General features: G+C 34.9%; 1 protein-coding gene across 1 annotated transcript in view; it reads right to left on the bottom strand.

Moving 5' to 3' along the window:
* Positions 1-22,736, bottom strand: part of LOC136028665 (angiotensin-converting enzyme-like) — a 97,514-nt gene that overhangs the window by 48,274 nt on the left and 26,504 nt on the right. Inside the window, exons 4-7 of the mRNA XM_065706492.1 lie at positions 21,758-21,906; positions 13,644-13,779; positions 9,382-9,580; positions 6,121-6,289 (exon numbers count right to left, since the gene is read on the bottom strand). Of these exons, the coding sequence (XP_065562564.1) occupies positions 6,121-6,289; positions 9,382-9,580; positions 13,644-13,779; positions 21,758-21,906 (653 nt within the window). The remainder of the gene's footprint in view (positions 1-6,120; positions 6,290-9,381; positions 9,581-13,643; positions 13,780-21,757; positions 21,907-22,736) is intronic.

Below are 22,736 nucleotides of genomic sequence, written 5' to 3'. Positions count from 1 at the left end.
TAATTCCTCGCAATCCCCGGGGGATGGGCTACAAGTTGTGAACTTTGCCCATTATTTAAGTATAGTATAGGTTATTGTCAAGTATACAGACGTTTTCAGGAGGGTTTTATTCTGGTGGGGGTGGGGGTACGTGGGAGGATCTTTCTATAGAGGAATTTTTCATGGAGGAAGGGAATTTTCCATGAAGGGGGCACCGGATTTCCCATCATTATTTAAAAAACGATCAGAAATTAAATTTAAAAAAAACAAGTTTTTCAACTGAAAGTAAGGAGCAACATTAAAACTTAAAAGAAACAGAGATTGTTGCGTATATGAGGGGTTTCGTCTCCTCGTCAATACCTCGCTCTTTACGATAAAATTTTTTTAGCGCTTTCGGAAGAGCCATTTATTCTAATTAAACGGCCTTAGTCATCCAGGGATCATTCTTAAGGAACTGGAACAAAATTCAAACCTAAGCGTAAAGAGCGAGGTATAGACGAGGGGGCGAACACCCTCATGTACGTAATAATTTCTGTTCGTTTGAAGTTTTAATCTTTTAGTTAAAAAAACTTGTTTTTTTTTATTTAATAAAAAAAGCAAGCAAACAAACAATATAATGCTAATAATCCTAGCAAAATGTTGCTTAACGATTAATTACCACGATTTCTTCGTGAGTCTCTTTGATTGCGTACTTCATCTAAATCATTAGGCAACGTTTTATCGTTGCATTACTAAGAAGATCAAGGTATTGAAGAGGGGGCAATCCGACTCTTATTTGAAATAATTTCTTTTCATTTTAAGTTTTAAGGCTGCTTCTCATTTTCCGCTGAAAAACTTGTTTTTTTATTTAATCTAAGCAAAGGTTTATATTTGTAACAATTATCTACGTTTATTTTCCATTCATTTTATTTAGTTTTCTGTATGGCAAAATGACATCTTGAGGATTTGAGGTGGGGTGGTAGTGGCACACTTTTTTTGTCGTAAATTGAGCTTTTTGAAAGTCTGACTTCATTGCCTGCTCGTTTGAAGTTTAAATTCTTATGTAAATTAATCATTTCTCGTTTCTGTCTCAAAACCGCTTTTTACTTTTAGTTGCAAAATTTACTTCTAATTTAATCGTTGAAAAAAGTAAACATTTGATAGTTTTAAAACTTTAGGAGTCAGATTATTTCTGAAACAAAAAAAGGACGAATAAAGCTACGAACAAAAACCTACGCTAAATTTAGAATTCAAAACAATCGTAACAATCCACTAATTTTTTTGTCGTCATTTCTTATTCCTAGCAAGACAGTAACTGGAACATTTTCTACTTTAAATTTTGTTTGCAAGATTTTTCCCGTTTAACGGATGCTTCAAAAGTAATCTGTCCGTGGGGACTAAAAGTAAAGAGTAAATTAGAATTAGATACTAACAAAACTCCGTGCTCATTAAATTAACAGATTAATATCATCTCACACATTCTATAAGAACCTTGTACATGACTGCTATATTGTATTTCTTTCATAAGTACAGTTGAAATCGGATCCTGTTACTACATATTCAGAACATATTCATGCTAGTCCAAAAGCTTAAATATTTTTCAATATTGAAATTCCAGTTAGATGAATTCCCATACTGAAATTCCAATATGAGCCAATTGGGCAAAACTGAATTTTTTACATTTTAATCTCGGTTCGAACAGACGATTCAATCAAAGACAGAAATAATATCTCACGATCTTTTGGGGAGTCTTTATTGTCTTTTGTCTTTATCAATAAAGACAATGGGGAGTCTTTATTGTGCAGACAATGGGCTACCAGTCTTCACTGAAAGTTTTCTGGCATTCATCTTTTAAGAATAAACAAACAACGCAAGAGTTCTTATAATTGCAATAAAGAGAGTAATTTTGTTCGCATTTCAATCTTTTATCAGAAACAATATGAATTCTTAGAAATTTCTAGCTGACAAACTATGGAATAAATCATTTTGTCCTATTAATCAGACTGAGCATTGTTAGCATAATTTCACATAAGAAATTGGAGTTTTTTATTTTATATTCTATTCCAAGATTTAGATAAGTTACCCTTAGAAACCATGAACAGGATTTTTCTTATTAATAATAATAGTTTATGAGGTAATTTTTGGCTCGTCTATTCGTCATTTCTGTTCTTCCAATTCGTCTTAATGCCATCCTTCCCTTAAATATTAAATATAAAAAAAGTTTTTCAACTGGAAGTTAGGAGCAGCATAAGGACTCAAACAAAAAGAAATCATTACGCATATGAGGGGGGAGGGTCCCCCTCCTCAATACCTTGCTCTTTACACTAAAGTTCGAATTTTGTCCCAATTATTTAAAAATGACTCCTGAATCACAAAGGTCGTTTAATTAGAATAAAAAGCTCTTTCAAAAGTACTAAAAAAAACTTTAGCGTTACATGTTAACAAAATTAAAACGAACAGGAATTACTCCTTATATAAAGGGAACTGCCCCTTCCTCGTCTTGTCACTCTTTACACCAAAATTTGACTTTTTGTCCCAATTCTGTAAGGAAGACTCCTGAAACACGAGGACCGTTGAATTGGAATAAGAAGGATTTTTGAAGAACCTTAAGACTTTAGCGTAAAGAGCAAGGGTAAAGGAAGGGGCTCGGATCAGTGAACGCTTAGAAGTTCTGAACAAAGTCTAAAAGTTCTGTGAGATAAACCGGATGATGGGAGTATTCGAGGTTGTAAGTCGTAGTTAATTTTCATGAACTGTAGAAATTACAGTTTGATATTCACCGAAACAGTTGTGACATAATTAAGGGCTTATTAGATAGATCGGTATATTTAAAAGAAAGAAAAAAAATCACTTGATATATATAATCCCTAATCCCCTCAATGGCTTCATGTTGTCTGTGATAGCGTCTCTGAAGGAGGGGGATCATGATACAAAATATTAGAACATTAAACATCATCATACATACTACTAATACTACAACTAACAACTCACCGTGGCACCAAGCAACCTGAGGCCAACAGAGCTCCCCATTCTCCTCCTCCATCCCAAACTATTCAAAACCTCCCTCTTTACACCCTCCCAAGAAGTTCCTATTTTCTGTTAAATCTTTTCTTAAAGCATCGTCCCACCCCAACCGCGGACGATCTGCTTTCCGTTTATCCCTAGACGGTTGGCTGAAAAATACAATCTTGGCAATCTGTCCTCATTCATCCACAGAATGTGCCCTAGCTATCTCAACCTTTCTCTCATTATATCCCTAGAAAGCCGGATTGAATCACATTTTTCGTACACCCTATTGTTCGAAATACGGTCAGTTAGCCGAGTAGCCAGAACAATCTGAGGACAATTTCTCTGGAAAAACAACTAGCAAATCTTTATCCACTTTTCGGTGCACCCATGATTCAGTGCCATATTAGAGCACTGTCATCACTGTAGCTTCCAATTTTCTAATCTTGATTTGCCGACTTTTTGTCCTATTCTTACAAACTTTTTTTTTAACTTTGAAGAAACACCCCGAGGCTTGGCTAATCTACCTTTAACATCTTCACTGCTCCAGCCGTCTTCACTAGTATTATGTAAATATTTCTAGCCTATTTTCTCCAAAAATTCAATTCAAATTCAATCAGATTTTAACTTTAGCTCTTTGCAAAAAATTAAAAATAAATAAAAGCGTTCCATCTAAACTGCTTTGATGACAACATTGTCGTACTGTTCACCATTTGTGCATATAAGTGAAGTTTCGGACCAAAACGACAGCAGGAAGTTGTTATTGGTGGCAAATTATAATTCTTATTATCACCAACGTCCTTTACAAAAGTGTAATCAGTTACCTTGCGCCAGTGCAATGGTAGCAACCGTGCCTCTCCAGCACAGGCTTGCTGGTTCAATACCTGGCAGCGCAAGAGAAGGACTTCCAATATTGGGTTTATAATTATCTTTTTTAGTTTTGACTTTCAAAATTTTAACTATAATTGTTTTAATGTATAATATGGTTGCATTTAATTGTTCAAAGAGAAATTTTTACTGTTTGTTTTAAAAGGTTTTTGACAATAAAAGCAAAAAAATAACTAAAATAAAAACAAGAATTTTTGTTGGTCACAGTTTTAAAAGTTTTTACTTTTTTCTTAAAATTCTCTCATCAAAGGGCCCCCTCTAACGTCTTTTAATATGTGATCTGCTTCCTTGTTGATAAAAGTTTAATTTGCGCGTTGCAATTTGATTTACAATTTGCTTTTTAATTTACAGTTTATGCAAAGTGCAAAGAAATTTAATAGATATAATAAGTAAATACTTAATCAAAGTTAATAATAAAAATTCAGTTTGTATGCTGTTCTCTCTTATAGAAGAGTCACAATGGCTGTTGCTTTGTCTTATGTAAACAAGCAACATGATGCTACCTATTTCTGCTACCGACTCTCAATGACGAAGAATACTTAATTGACCTGATATCTCAACCACGTTATGGCCGACAAGTTTTCATTTCCTTATCAACTCCCTCATGAAAATCCGTGTAATTCTGGAGTCATAAAGTGTTTGTTCGATTGTTCAACAACTATTCCCAGCAGAGATAAGGTCCATTAAAGTCTTGTTGTCAACATGTATCTAAAAGGTATGTACTTTTATCTCTAAGGGCCATATTACGCATATTCAACTTGATTACATACCTTTTAAATTTCATTTAAGGCAGAACGCACTCTCAAGGAATCTTCCTATACCTCCCATGTTAAACATTTGGAGCTTGCCTCACGTTCGTGAATTAGTGATTTCGGCGGTTTTTATGTCAATAGAAATAAAGAAATCTGGTGAATATTTTTTAATGTAATCAAATCTTAAAGCCGACAAATTTTTTTTATAATTCCAAAATAATTATAAAACCTGTTTCGGGTTTGCATTCTAGATTGCTATACTTTGCACTGTTGTTGTGGGGTATCAAAAAATAGAGCAAAAAATGTCTATTCAATAATTAGAAACTTATTTCTGTAATATATACTTCCTGGCTGCAGTCCCTTCAAATACCTTACATATTTGTGTTCCGAAGTCAAAAATTCTCCTCAAAAGACTAGATCTAGCTGTAATCGGAGCGTGTGAGAATGCATAGATTACACCAAGGAACTAACCACTCGGATTGTTCAGGAGCAATTCAGTCAAGTATTAGTTAGTTGTAATCTGTTTAAACAGAGTCTATAGAATAAGTAGCGTACAGACATCAAACTGCCGGTTAATAAATACATTTATTAACCGGTATCCAAATTCAGAAACCGTGTTACACGTTGTCATCTACTACAAACTCATTTGCGAGGAAATCGAAGTTAATTTTTCAGTTCTTATTTCAGAACGAAATGATTTCTAAGTCAAACAGTCAGTCAAGTGAATAATAAATTAGCTAGGTGACTAAAGTCTTAAAGCTCTTTAAAAACATCTGCTCAGTCAAATCCAAAGGCCCATGTATTTGACCAGTCTTTCTTTAAGAATTTTGAGAAAAGTCAAACTTTAGCGTATAGAGCAAGGGTTGAGGAAAGGGTAGACTTTTACATATTTGAAACAATTTCTGTTCATTTTAAGTTTTAATTTTGCTCCTTACTGCTATTCGAAGAAACATATTTACTTTTTAAATTTCACTTCTGAATTTTTCAAATCCAGACAGAAAATCGTGTTCCCTCTCTTTGATTAAAATTTCTCCAGATACCTTTCTCGGCATGACCTCCCGCCCCACAGAAAATTTCATTAATTTTTTTTTCGTATATTTCCCAATAACAAGCACAATTTGTGAACAATGGGCAAATTCCGTAATTTAAGTTCTTTTTCCTAGGGGCTACGTGGAATTTTTTCATCTCCAAACGCATAGTTATTTGAATTTTCAACTAATCTGAATCGAAAAAATAATTAAAATTCGAACTTTTGTCTTTGGGGAGAAAAGGGCACCAGAAGGGGGCTAGTTGTTCTCAAGTCTTTGTGGTCACTTAAAAAGGGCGAGTTTTGGTTTCCGTTCGAATGTCCTAAGACCATTGGTTCGATACGATCACCCCTGGGAAGAGAAATCAACAAACAAATAAATAAACATCCATTAGCAACCTTTCTTCTCACAAAAATACAAAGTTCCACATTTTTATAGATAGGTGCTTGAAATTTAACAATTTTCTTAGAATTTTGCAGTTAACTAACCTGAAATCTTGACCGTCGTAAAAATCCCAGGCAGTAGCATGGCAGACAACGTCTCTATCATCCGGTTTTTCAATCATTGACAAGTTGAAGAAATTTGGTGGTAGTGGCCTGAGACCCATAGAGGTGTAGAATTCTTCAGCTATATCAAACATTTTTCTGGGTGTATAGCCTAAAACCACAAAAAAATACTAGTGAAGTGGCTTACTATTTTGAGTAGTTGGAATGTGCACAGTGGTGGTTCTGGCCTCTCATGCCCTCGGAGCTAAACCTTGATTAGAGCCCCCTCTCACTCCTGTCTGCCAAAAATTTATTGGTAAATTAAAAAAAATCATTTAGTATCGAAATTGTCATTTATTAAGAAAACTATTCATTTATTTAAATCTGATTTTATTATTTTAGCCTCTGCAAAAATATTAATTATCTAGTCCCAATTGATTGTTTCTAATGCTTCACATTCTATACTCAGTAATGCTAAATCATCTTGTCGTAATTTTAATGCAAGTTTAATGAATGACCGATCATTACTGGCCACTGACACTGGAATCACTAATAATATTTGATAATCATTTTGGGAAGACCCTCATCTCCGTATCGAACAATTAATTCTAACATATCTTTAAGTTTCTTTAAGGAAATGTGTCGATGTTTCAATCGTTTGTTTCATATCAAAGTTACAAATGACTATAACCGTTAGATCATTTATTTAAAATTTTGTGTCCCCAAAATTTTCTGTGCCCGGGGCAAGTGCCCCCTTTGTCCATCCTAAAACCGCCTCTGAATATGTAGCTTCATTTTTACATAGAACATATGTAACTATGACAGTCGGTCTTTAAGCTAGAACTAAAGCTAGACTAAGCTAGACCCAGAACTAAAAGATGTAACTAACAATTCTTTTTATTCCACAGGAGAGCAATCAAAAGTTGTTTAGTTTATTGTGAGAATAGTATTTTCAATAAAATAAGTAAGAAAAAGTATTTAGAATGATGTGTAGTTACCATGTTTAACTTCATTACAGAATATCCGGCATTCGAGTTAATTTTTCAGCCAGAAGTAAGGTAGTTTTTTCCTTCCAAGTGGGATTGTTCTCCCTTATTTTTTGGACTAAACTTGCATTTGAAAATGAGCACGGGCGACAAAATTGTTAAATCTTTAATCTATGGCTTCTCGTCCAACAAATCTGTTAACAATAATCTTCTGAAGACACATAAGTATGTCATAACATTACTTCACAATGATTTCCTTATCGATATGATTCTTCTAGACTAACGAAAAGCCTTTGATAAGGTTTTTTCATCTGTTCCTCATCACTAGATTGAAGCTGCAGCTATAAATTTTTCTACAGATGTAGACACAATATCTGTGTCCACCATAGTCATAGACACATAGACATGTGTGCCATAGACACTAATGTGTCTATGGGACTTCCTTTCATACAGAAACCAAGTTTTGAGAATTTTTAACTCTGATTTCATTCCTAAATTTTCCTCGTCTAGATCAGTCTTAAGTGGTGTTCTTGCGAGTGCTATTATTGAACTGAATCTGTTCAGCTTTTACATAAAGGTTTTGCTCAAACCTCCTCAATTTTGTGCAGACAACTAAAAACTAGTGATTACAGCTACGATAGGTTCTGATCTACAATCTATTCAGAATGACCTTGACAATTTCGGTGGTTGGATGAGACATCACAAGTTAGCTTCAATGTTAATAAATTCCGTGTGATCTGTATTTGTAGAAATTGTCAACACCCACAGTAATAACTCCAAGATAATCTCTAATCTACAATTTCTGAAGAAACAGATCCAAGCATCATTGTTCACAAAAATTGAAATTGAGTACCTCTATCAAGGCTGTGTCATCATCTGCCTTTCAATCCCTTGGTATTATCAAATCGACAATCTCAAGCCGGCATCATAGAGTTCTAATAGCCTCGTTTTCAGACAACCCACATTCAACAAGGAGTTTGAAACGGGTTGTACAGGTTATAGTTTTTAGTGCCTTGTTAAACACGGGTAAATATCTTCTCAGAACCTGTGTTCAACCACCCTAATCTGGAGCGTTACAGTTTTGAGGAACCCGTGTCCAACACGCTTGGAACTTGTAAGATGAAAACACTTTATAGTTTTGCTGGGTTGAACACGATGACCGTGAAAACGGTTCTTGTCGAACCCGCTCAAAACAGGCTTCAAACCGGGTGCCTGAAACACAACTCATGAAATTCTTATACGACCATAACTTTATAAACTTTACGACCATAACTTTACGACCATAACGTTCTTATACGAACATTGATACGACCATAACTTGGAGTTTAATTTTTTTTTATTTTATTTTTTTTTTTGCATTTCTTTTTTTCTTAAGAGGCTTACAGAAGTCGTAATACGGCTTAACAAGCATATGAAATAGGAATCTTTATTTTGTCGCAAGCTTCAATTTAAAGGAATTTAAAGGGCAAAACAAATTACTTAAAAAACATACATGTTACATCCTTTGGTTTAGGTCATGACAAAAATTAAAAATCATGGAATATTTGAACTAAGAAAAATTTCAGAAATAATTCAACAACGGACGAATCGGTTTTACCAGTTTGTTTATAAGCATGGTAAAGGTTGCACGCACCTTAACTCGTCACTAATCTGTTTCTACACGCTATTGAAAATAATCGTATTCCTTATTTTGCTGTGTAAGACGTGGCTGGAACCTTGGATTTCGTGATTCATGCGCATGTTTTTATAATGACCCACAAGCATACCACTAGTAGTTCTGTTGTTTCTGCTTTACTCAGTATGTATAAAAAAAAAGTTAAATACGAGAGTTTAGATTACTGTTTTACCTAGTAAGATTGAGCTTAGCGTGTCAACAGGATTGTTCAATGTCCCCAGAATTTGTCATTGTACCAAAGCAAAAGATCTAGACAGTAATAAATTCTGACAACGACAATCAGTCAAGTCAGGCAGCATCTCAGCCCTATTAACTGGTGAAAAGATTTTTTGTGTGCTTGAAGACCGGTAGAGAAACTTTTTCCACCAGAAATTAAATGGTTTGGAATTGTGATTCCTCCCTTGTAATTTTAGCAGCTTTTTTTTTTAATTGTCAGACACCGGTCTTGGCAAATAAAGCCCAGAAACAGTAGTGTCAGTTTTATCATCTTACACTGACTGGTTTCTTTGCCTACCTTTTACTCAAAACTATCAAGTGCTCTTGAACAGACAAAAGCTAAAAAAAAAAAAAAAAAAAAACACATACATTTTTGTCAATGCTCACCTTGTGCAATCATTTCTGGAGTAGGGTCAACTGATGTTCGATTCGGATATGGGGTGGCCAAAGTTTCAAGGTTGATCCAAAACCTGCCCCACATATCCCCTAGCAAATGACCAGGCAGAGGGCCAGTAAGATCAACAACATCACCGTAGGTCTCATAAAGCCTCCTGCGAATGTATGCGTGCAGCTGGAGGTAGAGTGGCTGAAACAAATATATTAAAATTTGAAGTATTTCAGCATTTCTGCAGACATTTGAATCCCAATTATTGTGATTATTAAGTTTATCTTTCCCGCAACAGCCACAGGTAACGTTCAAACTTTACCAGACATGTGCCTCCTATTTATAATTTTTTTTACTTGTTTGTTTCCTCGAATACTTCGTATGGAAGGGCTTGTTTGGTATACCTATGTAGGGGCTCATTCGATTCAAAATGGGGATTCCAAGTCCAATTTTCAAGGCTTGATTTGACTGGACGGCATTTCGCCCTCCCCCATGCCTTTTTCTACTACCTGACCACGAGAAACCCTCCTAGGTATCTGATCAAAATTTTCAGACAGATATTTTTCTCAAAATCGTCAGAAGATGACATAAATAAGACTGCAAGTATGAAATTACTTCCACAGCCCCTGGCAGTGACGCAGTAAATTATGTAATGGTTCTACTGTTTATATTTTGATTTTATAGTGGGAAAAGGTGAAAGTTTGATCTTGAGTGTCAAATTGGTTCAACATTTTCAGGGATCATTCCCAGGGGCAAGAGAAACACGCGCGGTGGAAGGTGGGGACTGTGAGTCCCAAAAAAGAGTCAAGATAACTTCTCTGAATAGCTTGAAACCCGAAACTGTACGATTTTCGCCAAGGGGGCCCAAATGTACAAAAAAAAATTTAGGGAGGAGCATAGACCCACCCAGAAATGGGCCAAAAATATTTTTTTTGTTAAGATGTTGGTCCCCTGCACAATAAACCCAAAAATAATCCAAGGTATTTTTTTCGATTGGCTTGAACCTTCAATGACCTTTGCCTTGGCGAAGACGATTACAATTTTTTATTGGGGGAAGGTAGGGTTATGTCTTAACGGGCTGGAAAAGGATTGAAAACTTTTCCGGTTGGTCTAAAACTTGCATCTTTTAGCCTTTGGGATAAGGGTTCCCTAATGCAGAAGGGCAAATAGAAAAAAAAATCATTCCACCGGATAGGAGGTCTACCAAAGAGCAAGCAGCTTTTCCTGAACAGCGTGAAACCTATACAGATCCTAAGCAAGGAGAACTCTAATCCAAATGAGGGCCTCGTCCTCAACACTTGGCACGCAGCAGGCTTCTATATACAGATTCTAACTGTTGCTTGTCAGCTAGTCGCAGACAATTTGAGCCTTTTCTGGGTGCCCTGACGTCACTATAGGTTTCATACAGCCACTCTGGGATAAGTGCAAATTGATTCTTTAAGTTGTACCCCATTTAGATCGTTCCTGAGGCAAGAAATGTCAATATGCCAGTTTTAAAAAGAAAAAAACTATGTAGCCAATTTCGAGGTCGGGTCCAGGCATGGCTACGTGACAGGCTTGTATGTATTGATTCTCATTGTCACTTATCTTGTAACCGCCGACAAACTGAGTCTCTTCTTGTAATCTTTACCAAGGCGTCACCATTTGATACAACCACCAAGAAAAAATACAGATACTTTGTTAAAGTTGTGACCTATATATATATATATATATATATATATATATATATATATATATATATATATATATATATATATATATATATATATATATATATATATATATATATACCAAAAATACAATAGCCAAAGGCTAAAAAATACAATTTAGTCCAATACTAAAAATGCAATAGCCAATGACTCCTGAAAATAGTGTCAGATAGAGACAAGAAGCACAATATTAGAACCGCCTTGTCCGAGACCCCCTATAGAGGAAACTTAACGTCCCTTGGCTTTAACGACAAGAATAATATATTGGCTTGAAAATCAATTTTAAAAGGAATTGCTACATCCAGTTCCTTTTGTAATTATTTTTTTTTTTAATAGGATAAATTTTTTACAAAAATTGACTTTTCTATAGCACTTATTAGCAAATGTTACTAACATCTTATTACATACGAAAATAAAAAAAAAAACAACTTTTTTTTTAAAATTAGAACAAGCATGTAGACTTGTCAAACAGTTCGTGGTAACGAACTGTACTAAGGAGCGACCCGGCTCAATATTAAACGAAACTCTAAAACACGGAATTTTGATGCTAAAAGATACATCAAAAGAGTCAGATTTTCATGCTGATTTTAAATATATAAGTCTTATCAAATTTAGTCTTTGTCATCAAAAGTTACGAGCCTGAGAAAATTTGACTTATTTTGGAAAATAGGGTGAGACACCCCCTAAAAGTCATAGAATCTTAACGAAAATCACACCATCGCATCAGCGTATCAGAGAACCCTATAGCAAAAATTTAAAGCTTTTATCTACAAAAATGTGGAATTTCGTTTTTTGCCAGAAGACAGATCACGGGTGCGTGTTTATTTGTTTGTTTTTTGTTGTTTTTTTTTCTTTTCCCCAGGGGTCATCGTATCGACCTAGTGGTCCTAGAATGTTGCAAGAGGGCTCATTCTAACGGAAATGAAAAGTTCTAGTGTCCTTTTTAAGTGACCAAAAAATTGGAAGGCCCCTAGGCCCCCTCCCACGCTCATTTTTCTTCCAAAGTCAACGGATAAAAATTTTGAGATAGCCATTTTGTTCCGTATAGTCGAAAACTATAATAACTATGTCTTTGGAGATGACTTACTCCCCCACAGTTCCTGGGGGAGAGGCTGCAAGTTACAAACTTTGACCAGTGTTTACATACAGTAATGGTTATTGAGAAGTGTACAGACGTTTTCAGGGGGATTTTTTTAGTTTGGGGGTGGGGTTGAGGGGAGGGGGCTATGTGGGAGGATCTTTCCTTGGAGAAATATGTCATGGGGGAAGAGAAATTCAATGAAAAGGGCGCGGGATTTTCTAGCATTACTATAAAAAAAACAATGAAAAAATAAACATGAATAAGTTTTTTTCAATTGAAAGTAAGGAGTAGCATTAAAACTTAAAACGAACAGAGATTATTACGCATATGAGGGTTCTAAAAATATTTTAGCATAAAGAGCGAGGTATTTAGGAGGAGATAAATACCTCGCTCTTTATGCTAAAGTATTTTTAGTAATTTTAACTATTTATTCTACTGTCTTTCTGATTCACGGGTCATTCTTAAAGAATTGGGACAAAACTTAAGATTTAGCGAAAAGAGCGAGGTATTAACGAGGGGACAAACCCCCTCATATACATAATAAAAATATAAGAATATAAAAGTTTGTTACGTAAGTTAATTCTTAAGTTACGTATATTTTTTACTAATAAAAACGTTCGTTAAAAATTAAAAGTTCTAGTTGCCTTTTTAAGTAACCGAAAAATTGGAGGGCAACTAGGCCTCCTTCCCCGCCCCTTATTTCTCAAAATCGTCTGATCAAAACTAAGAGAAAGCCATTTAGCCAAAAAAAAGAATTAATATACAAATTTTATTTTAATAATTTATGTGCGGAGAGCCAAAATCAAACATGCATTAATTCAAAAACGTTCAGTAATTAAATAAAAAACTAGTTTTTTTAACTGAAAGTAAGGAGCGACATTAAAACTTAAAACGAACAGAAATTACTCCGTATATGAAATGGGTTGTCCCCTCTGCATCCCTCTTTCTTTACGCGAAAAGTTTGACTCTTTGCCAAAATTCTACTTTTTAAAACAATTAAAAACTTTAGCGCAAAGAGCGAGGGATTGCGGCGGGGACAACCCATTTCATATACGGAGTAATTTCTGTTCGTTTTAAGTTTTAATGTCGCTCCTTACTTTCAGTTAAAAAAAAACTAGTAGTTTTTATTTAATCTATGTAAAATGCAGTGATTCTTAGGGTTTCAACAAAATTTGATTTATGAATTGAAACTAGAGTAATTCCTGAAAATTTAAATAGAATAATTTTATATCATCTCTCCGTTCAAAGTTATAGTTATCTCCTGGAACCAAACTTTTTTTTAGCTTAACTCCTAAAGTGCATATCTATAACCGTCCTCAATATATGCAAGCCTCCCACATACCGGTTACAGAAAAGCGCCTTTAGTAAATAAACGTACCTGAACCTTTAATTTCGTTTCAACTGGGATTTAGAATAGACATATATTACTAGAAAATGTTCATAAGCCGATAGGCATACTTTAGAACAAACTTACTTTAAGCTCTTCATAAATTACATCAACATCAGCTTCCAGAGTTGTAGTGTCGTATTTCTGACGCCACCGATCACCATAATCAGCATATCCATTTAAACGAGCCATTTTGTTCTTTAGCTCAACATATCTGATGTACCTAAAAGAAGCCAAATCAGTCAACCAAGAGTACTGGAATTAAATGTTTTTTCCCAGAAGTATTTGAATTATTTAGCCATTCCATAACGGTGCTAAGAGGAATAGGGGAAAAAATCTCCAAAGGGTTTCTAAAGGAAAGAAAGACTCAGGAAAACACTAAAAAATTGCAAGAAAAGATATCGCACCCTTATTAAATTACATAAAAAAACTAGTTTTTTTAACTGAAAGTAAGGAGCGACATTAAAACTTAAAACGAACAGAAATTACTCCGTATATGAAATGGATTGTCCCCTCCGCAATCCCTCGCTCTTTACGCTAAAGCTTTTAATTGTTTTAAAAAGCAAAATTGTGGCAAAGAGTCAAACTTTAGCGTAAAGAGCGAGGGATTGCGGAGGGGACAATCCATTTCATATACGGAGTAATTTCTGTTCGTTTTAAGTTTTAATGTCACTCCTTACTTTCAGTTAAAAAAACTAGTTTTTTTATGTAATTTCTGAACGTTTTTGAATTAATGCATGTTTGATTTTGACTCTCCACACGTAAACTATTCAAATAAAATTTGCATATTAATTCCTTTTTTGGCTAAATGGCTTTCTCTTAGTTTTGATCATACGATTTTGAGAAATATGGGATGGGGAAGGAGGCCTAGTTGCCATGCAATTTTTCGGTTACATAAAAAGGCAACTATTAATTTTAATTTTAACGAATTTTTTTATTAGCAAAAAATATACGTAACTTTAGAATTAACTTACGTAACAAACTTTTATATTCTTTAATTTTTATTATGTATATGAGGGGGTTTGTACCCTCGTTAATACCTCCTTCTTTACACTAAATTGTAAGTTTTGTCCCAATTCTTTTAAGAATGACTCCTGAATCAGAAAGGCCGTAGAATAAATAGTTGAAATTACTAAAAATACTTTAGCATAAAGAGCAAGGTATTTATCTCCTCCTAAATACCTCGCTCTTTATGCTAAAGAATTTTTAGAACCCCTCATATGCGTAATAATCTCTGTTTGTTTTAAGTTTCAATGCTACTTCTTCCTTTCATTTGAAAAAACGTTTTCATGTTTATTTTTCATTGTTTTCTTATAGTAATGCTAGAGAATCCTGCGCCCTTTTCATTGAATTTTTCTTCCCCCATGACAGTTTCCTCTAAGGAAAGATCCTCCAACATAGCCCTCTCTCCTCAGCCCCACCCCCAAACAAAATAAAATCCCCCTGAAAACGTCTGTACACTTCCCAATAACCATTACTATATGTAAACACTGGTCAAAGTTTGTATCTTGCAGCCCCTCCCCCAGGTATTGTAGGGGAGTAAGTCATTCCCAAAGACATAGTTATTATGGTTTTCGACTATGCTGAACAAAATGGCTATCTCAACATTTTGATCCGTTGACTTTGGGAAAAAAATGAGCGTGGGGGGGCCTAGATGCCCTCCAATTTTTTTGGTCACTTAAAAAGGGCACTAGAACTTTTCCTTTCCGTTAGAATGAGCCCTCTTGCGAAATTCTAGGACCACTTGGTCGTTACTATGACCCCTGGGAAAAAAAAACAACAAACAAACAAACAAACAAATAAACACGCACCCGTGATTTGTCTTCTGGCAAAAAATATAAAATTCCACATTTTTGTAGATAGGAGCTTGAAACTTCTATAGTAGGGTTCTCTGATACGCTGAATCTGATGGTGTATTTTCGCTAAGATTCTACGACTTTTAGGGGGTGTTTCCCCCTATTTTCCTAAATAAGGCAAATTTTCTCTGGCTCGTAACTTTTGATGGGTAAGACTAAACTTGATAAAACTAATATATTTAAAATCAGCATTAAAATTCGATTCTTTTGATGTAGCTATTGATATCAAAATTCAATTTTTTAGAGTTTTGGTCACTATTGAGCCGGATCGCTCCTTACTACAGTTCGTTACCACGAACTGTTTGATTAAGACTAAAAACTCCGTAAATTGACATGAAAATGACTCTGTTGATAAGTCAGATAAGTCTGCCACATTTAGATTAGTAAATTATCAGGCTGCAAGAAAAACTAAACAGGTGGGACAAAGGAATAAGAATTCACACAAAACTAGGGGGGCTGTGAGGATTTATTTTGTTTTCTAATTGAAGATTTAAAAAAGCTGCTTTTCAAATTCCAGGGACCCTCTGCCTTCCCCCTGGTGGGACATAAGAAATATTTTACCTCTGACCTTAATTCACGCACATTCAGTGTTATATAAAAACAAGATACACCTTTGTTCCATAGCTAAAAGCTTTTTGTTGCATGAAGTTTCGTAAATATAAACCACCAAGAAAGCTTTTTGTTGCATGAAGTTTCGTAAATATAAACCACCAAGAAAGCTTTTTGTTGCATGAAGTTTCGTAAATATAAACCACCAAGAAAGCTTTTTGTTGCATGAAGTTTCGTAAATATAAACCATCAAGAAAGCTTTTTGTTGCATGAAGTTTCGTAAATATAAACCACCAAGAAAGCTTTTTGTTGCATGAAGTTTCGTAAATATAAACCATCAAGAAAGCTTTTTGTTGCATGAAGTTTCGTAAATATAAACCACCAAGACAGCTTTTTGTTGCATGAAGTTTCGTAAATATAAACCACCGAAAAAGCTTTTTGTTGCAAGAAGTTTCGTAAATATAAACCACCAAGAAAGCTTTTTGTTGCATGAAGTTTCGTAAATATAAACCACCAAGAAAGCTTTTTGTTGCATGAAGTTTCGTAAATATAAACCATCAAGAAAGCTTTTTGTTGCATGACGTTTCGTAAATATAAACCACCAAGAAAGCTTTTTGTTGCATGAAGTTTCGTAAATATAAACCATCAAGAAAGCTTTTTGTTGCATGAAGTTTCGTAAACATAAACCACCAAGACAGCTTTTTGTTGCATGAAGTTTCGTAAATATAAACCACCGAAAAAGCTTTTTGTTGCAAGAAGTTTCGTAAATATAAACCACCAAAAAAGCTTTTTGTTGCAAGAAGTTTCGTAAATATAAACCACCAAGATACTGTCATTGAGGTGGTGATTTGCCTCGGCCACCTCCGAAACAGTATCCGTATTGTATATTTTCATAATCCAAGAAGAGAGAAGAAAAAATGATCTTAGGCTTCTCATGGGTCCAAATTTAAAGGTCTGTAGGAGAAAGAAAAGATCTGTAAAATCACACTGTGCATCAGAATAATTTGGTCTTATTTTATAATATGGTTTATTTGTTTTGAATCAAAGTTATTGAAGTACAGTATCCGTTATTGCTCGCCTTCTATGTTAAACAAAACACCTCCCAGAACTCCCATACGAAAGGTCAGACGGCCTTCAGCCTCTCCCAAAACAAAATATTTATGAATAAAGTATTATAACCTAAGAAGATACTAAGACGGCGTTTCTGAAAGTAATTTTTTTAATATAAATAAATATCCATCCTTTTACAAAAATATTACCTTATCCCCAGAAAAACTTATATCCCTGCCCTTGTATGCCTATAATGGTAACTCCAATGGATAACGACTACTAAAACAGGAGCTGGCAACTTTTCTTTTTGTCAAAGCTCCCATTGGGAAGTAAAAGAGAGGGAATTGGTGAAATAATGCAACGTTACTCTATTTTTGTTAATTTGCTTAATTTTATTTCCAAAATGATTCCTATATTTGTAGTAGAGTGAATCCAATTGCAATACAATTAATTTGAATTACAAACAAAAAGATTCAGAGCGTGTTTACGAGTATTTTTTGTTTTTAAGTGGCTATACGGACGACGCAGTTTTGCAAAAAAGCTCTGATGCCATTTAAAGTTCCCGTTCTTTTGACCTCCAATGCAGCAGCAAGCCTAAAGAATAGTTTTTCTTCCCCTGAAACAAAGAAAACCCGAAAATTATACATCTTAACTCAGATCATATATCTTTTTGCGCCTCCAGAGACATCCTGACCTCCCAAGAAGAGCCTCCGGTTATCTCTGGAGCTTGCAGTGGTGGTAACGTCTTCCCAATCTGGTAGTAAAATGGCATAAAACTGACGATGTGAAAGTATGACGATGTGAAAGTTAAAGCCTTTTCGGTTACTTGTTACTTGATTACTTGTTCTACTTTGTTGCCACCGTATATGATATTCATGGGTGAGCCGTTATTTTACGTGCCTTTGATTTTAGCAACATTCGTACTGAGCAATGCAACTTTTTACTCTTTGTTGAAGGCTTTTGAGCAGATCTACAAACGCGTTATACAGTTTTCAAGAGAGGCGATATCGTAAAGCAAAATATAGGTCACTGAGCAGGTTATAATATAGGCATAGCCGAATTGAATCAATGCTTGCCAATCAAACAGTTCGTGGTAACGAACTGTAGTAAGGAGCGACCCGGCTCAATAGTAACCAAAACTCTAAAAAATGGAATTCTGATACCAATAGCTACATCATAAGAATCGCATTTTAATGCTGGTTTTAAATATATAAGTTTCATCAAGTTTAGTCTTACCCATCAAAAGCTACGAGCCTGAGAAAATTTGCGTTATTTTGGAAAATAGGGGGAAACACCCCTTAAAAGTCATAGAATCTTAACGAAATTCACACCATCAGATTCAGCGTATCAGAGAACCCTACTGTAGAAGTTTCGAGCTCCTATCTACAAAAATGTGGAATTTTGCATTTTTTGCCAGAAGGTAGATCACGGATGCGTGTTATTTAGTTGTTTTTTTGTTTTGTTTTTTTCAGGGGTGATCGTATCGACCCAGTTGTCCTAGAATGTTGCAAGAGGGCTCATTCTAACGGAAATGAAAAGTTCTAGTGCCCTTTTTAAGTGACCAAAAAAATTGGAGGGCACCTAGGCCCCCTCCCACGCTAATTATTTTTCCAAAGTCAACGGATAAAAATTCTGAGATAGCCATTTTATTTAGCGTAGTCGAAAAACATTATAACTATGTCTTTGGGGACGACTTACTCCCCCACAGTCCCCGTGGGAGGGGCAACAAGTTACAAACTTTGACCTGTGCTTACATATAGTAATGGTTATTGGAAAGTATACAGGCGTTTTCAGGATGATTTTTTTGGTTGGGGGGAGGGGTTGAGAAGAGGGGGATATGCTGGGGGAACTTTCCATCGAGAATTTGTCATGGGAGAAGGAAATTTCTATGAAGGGAAAGCAGGATTTACTAGCATTATTAAAAAAAAAACAATTAAAAAATAAATGTGAAAAAGCTTTTTAAGCTGGAAGTAAGGAACAGCAATAAAACTTAAAACAAACAGAAATTATTACTCATATGAGGGGCTCATCTCCTTCTAATACCTCGCTCTTTACGCTAAAGTATTTTTAGTAATTTCAACTATTTATTCTACGGCTTTTGTGATTCAGGGGTCATTCTTAATAAATTGGGATAAAATTTAAGCTTTAGTGTAAAGAGCGAGGTACTGACGAAGGGGCGAATCCCCTCATATATGTAATAAAAACATGAGAATACAAAAGTTCTTTACGTAAGCTAATTTATAAGTTACGTAAATCTTTTACCAATAAAAAGATTCGTAAAAAATTAAAAGTTCTAGTTGGCTTTTTAATTAACCAAAAAATCGGAGGGTAACTAGGCTTCGTACCCCGCTCTTTTTTTCTCAAAATCATTTGATCAAAATTATGAGAAAGCCATTTAGCCAAAAAAAAATAATAGGCAAATTTCGTTTTGATTATTCCTCTGCGGAGAGCCAAAATCAAAACATGCATTGATTCAAAAACGTTCAGAAATTAAATATAAAAAAAAACAAATTTTTTTAACTGAAAGTAAGGAGCGACATTAAAACTTAAAACGCACAGAAATTACTTCGTATATGAAAGAGGCTGCTTCCTCATCAACGCCCCGCTCTTTGCGCTAAAGTTTTTTACTGTCTTAAAAAGAAGAATTGAGAGAAAGAGTCAAACTTTAGCGTAAAGAACGGGGCGCTGATGAGGAAGCAGCCTCTTTCATATACGAAGTAATTTCTGTGCGTTTTAAGTTTTAATGCCGCTCCTTACTTTCAGTTAAAAAAACTTGTTTTTTTTTATTTAATTTACAAACTTAACGGCGACTGTGCATAGTAGTGGGGACATAACGCATCGATGTTTCGGGGTAATTTTTTTGAAATTACGAGACTTTCTATCTCCTATCTTCATGAACGTGGCTATATCCTCAGCCATCGTCATCATCAGATTTGTAATGTTGTCTAGGAAACTCTTATGTTGGTAATTTGTACCTCCAGAAACATCCCAGTTATCCAAAAAGTCCCAAGTTGTTTTTGAAGCTTGTAGTGGCAACGATGTCTCCTCAATCCGGTAGTAAAGGGGCATAACAGTGTCGTTAGTTGCTGCTGTACGTGCGATGATGTGTTGTGTATGATAATTAAGACCCGTTTTGTGTAAAAAAAACATTTTCAAAAACGCTGAACCCCTTGGGTTTTCCAAGGAAAGACATGTTTTCCCCCGCAACTTGATCATTATACAACTTAAGCCACGAAACAACATCGGTCCCATGGGTAATTGAATGATTTATTTTCATAATCATTTCGAAAACAGTATCTTATGTTTTAATTCACTCAGTTCAAAGGGTGAAGTCAGAGTTAATTTACTCAGTTCAAAGGGTGAAGTCAGAGCCATATATAGGAGCTTTTATGAGAGGCGGAATCTTCAAAAGAATATGCAAATTCTATCAAAATTATTGGTGTCTATGAAGACTAGAAATGCGATATTTAGATGGGACCTAGCACAGATAGGGCTCTTTTGAAGAGTACCTGGCATTACGAGTCATATTATAAAAAAAGAGTTGGATCACTTACCTTAAAAAAAAACCCACTGTGATAAGTATTACTCTGCTAGAGGTCTAACTACTAGACAGCTCTGCCCTCAAACAAAGCAAACTCTGCAAAGGTCAACCTTTAAAAAAAATAAACGACATACCTAAACCATTTTATTTTTCCCTACATTAAAAACAACACTTCGTGTAAACCTAGGTATGAAGGAATCTTTTGACGATGAAGAGGAGGAGGACAGGATAAATTTCATTTTTCTAATGAATTTTTTATGGTTCCGTGTGGTTTTTCTTTATAAAAAAAAAAATGCAAAATTCAGCAATTGCTTTGTTCTACTAGTCCTAATGCCCTTTTCCCCCTCCCAAAAAAGGTTAGGTACACCCACAATTTTACGCTTGTTATCTAAGGCCACATTATGCACATTAAATTCATTATTCTAGAGCTACAAGTTTCTCTGTATTTATATGCTTCAAACCAGAGGTTGTTTATCGTACATCTTGTACTGTTTTAGGCTAAGGACACCTAAGCTTGGGGGATACAGCTAAAAGATGATCAAAATTAATTTATATCTAAAAAATATGCTAAATATATCTTCTGTAACAGCCTCCATTGCTGAATTAAAAAAAAAAGTCCGTCTTAAAACATGTAAGCCTATGTTTCTGAAAACACGGCTTGAAACACGGGTTTCTTTCTCAGTCCTTAATTAGAAATAAAGCTTTACGAAACAAAGTTTTTACAATTAAAAGTAAAGAGTGATGTCAAAATTTGTAAGAAACATATTAAACTCCTATTCGGATAGCCAGAAATTACCGCAAATAAGACTTGGGTTGCCTTCCCTCTCCAATTAAATTCAATTTAAAGCAATTAAATTCAATTGATTTTTGAATTAATTAAATTAACTAGATTGCTTTAAACATGTGCTGCTTCAAAATAACAGAATCAGGATTTTTAAAAAAATTTCCAGGAGACTGATTATTTTTAAAATTTCGAAATTGAATACAAGTTTTTGTTAGTATTACTGTTTCATTAGTAGTACATTAATTATTTAAATTTTAAACCTAGGAAATTTGGTTTTATTATTAATGGTTGATCGGATATTAAAAATTAATGAAATGTGTATTTTGAAGTAAAAAAAAATTACTCTTTGCAAAATTTTGGATTTTTGGCCTGAAACCCCGTAAAAACCTTTTTTACTGTAACAAGAGGATTAGCAGCATACCTATCCCTGAATTCTTGTCCGATGCCGTCATGCCAGGCTTTCCATGCCCAAAGACGCTCCTCGGGGTCACGGGATTGATCCATTAAGTCAGTTAGTTCTGGCTCAAGGTACATGCATTCTTGTGCCCCAGTTGGAGTTTCACGACAGGCCTGAAATCAAAGACTAAACTGTCAAATCAAACGTGATGCAGACTTTTGTAGCATTGAGCGTGAGACCTCCTTCAAATATGAAGCTTACACATGTCGTAAGGTATTAAACAGCTGATATAGAGGGCAGGGAAGGAAACGATGCCCTCCCAGAACTAGATAGATATATCAAGAAGGTATAAGGGAAAACTTGGAACACTTCCCTAGACCAGCTGTGCTTTGGCCCGTTTTGGGCCAAGAATTGTGTTTCTTGGCCCATGGCTGAAAATTGGGCTTTGGTGTTGTGAGACCTGTTTGCTACTGAGAAAGGTCACCATAGCTGAAAATCTCTGTTTAGATGAGCCCAAACTCTAATGTGAACTCGAACATACCCAAACCTCTAAGAATTTTTGTAGTTGACTTCAAGTTAGACTAAATTCAATTTCGAGGTTACAATCTGTTTGAGTAATGCTAAGGAATGGTGATGAAATCTAGCTTATTAAATCAATAAGTGACATGGGCTAGAAGCTCATTTTTTTTAAATGTGTCTAAATGTTAGCTATTGCTATTAAAACACCCCAAGGTTGCACATGAAAGTTGGAAACAGAACTAGTGGTTTTAGAAATAGTTAGTATCAATCTTCAAACATTTGAACCTTTTATAATATATTTCTTGTATCTATCAAGACATTTCTTAAGCTAAAGTTGGTACTACAAATAAATCAAGGATATAGAGCATTGTAACGTTGATTAAAGGCGAAATAAAGCTTCGTAATAAAACATTTCGTGGTAATAAACTGAAAGTAAAGAGCGAGACGAACTAGCAGTAACCAAAATTTTAAAAAGGAGTATTGA

Source organism: Artemia franciscana, chromosome 7 (assembly GCF_032884065.1).
Source record: "Artemia franciscana chromosome 7, ASM3288406v1, whole genome shotgun sequence".
Taxonomy (NCBI): domain Eukaryota; kingdom Metazoa; phylum Arthropoda; class Branchiopoda; order Anostraca; family Artemiidae; genus Artemia; species Artemia franciscana.
This window is presented reverse-complemented; position numbering and strand designations above follow the sequence as displayed.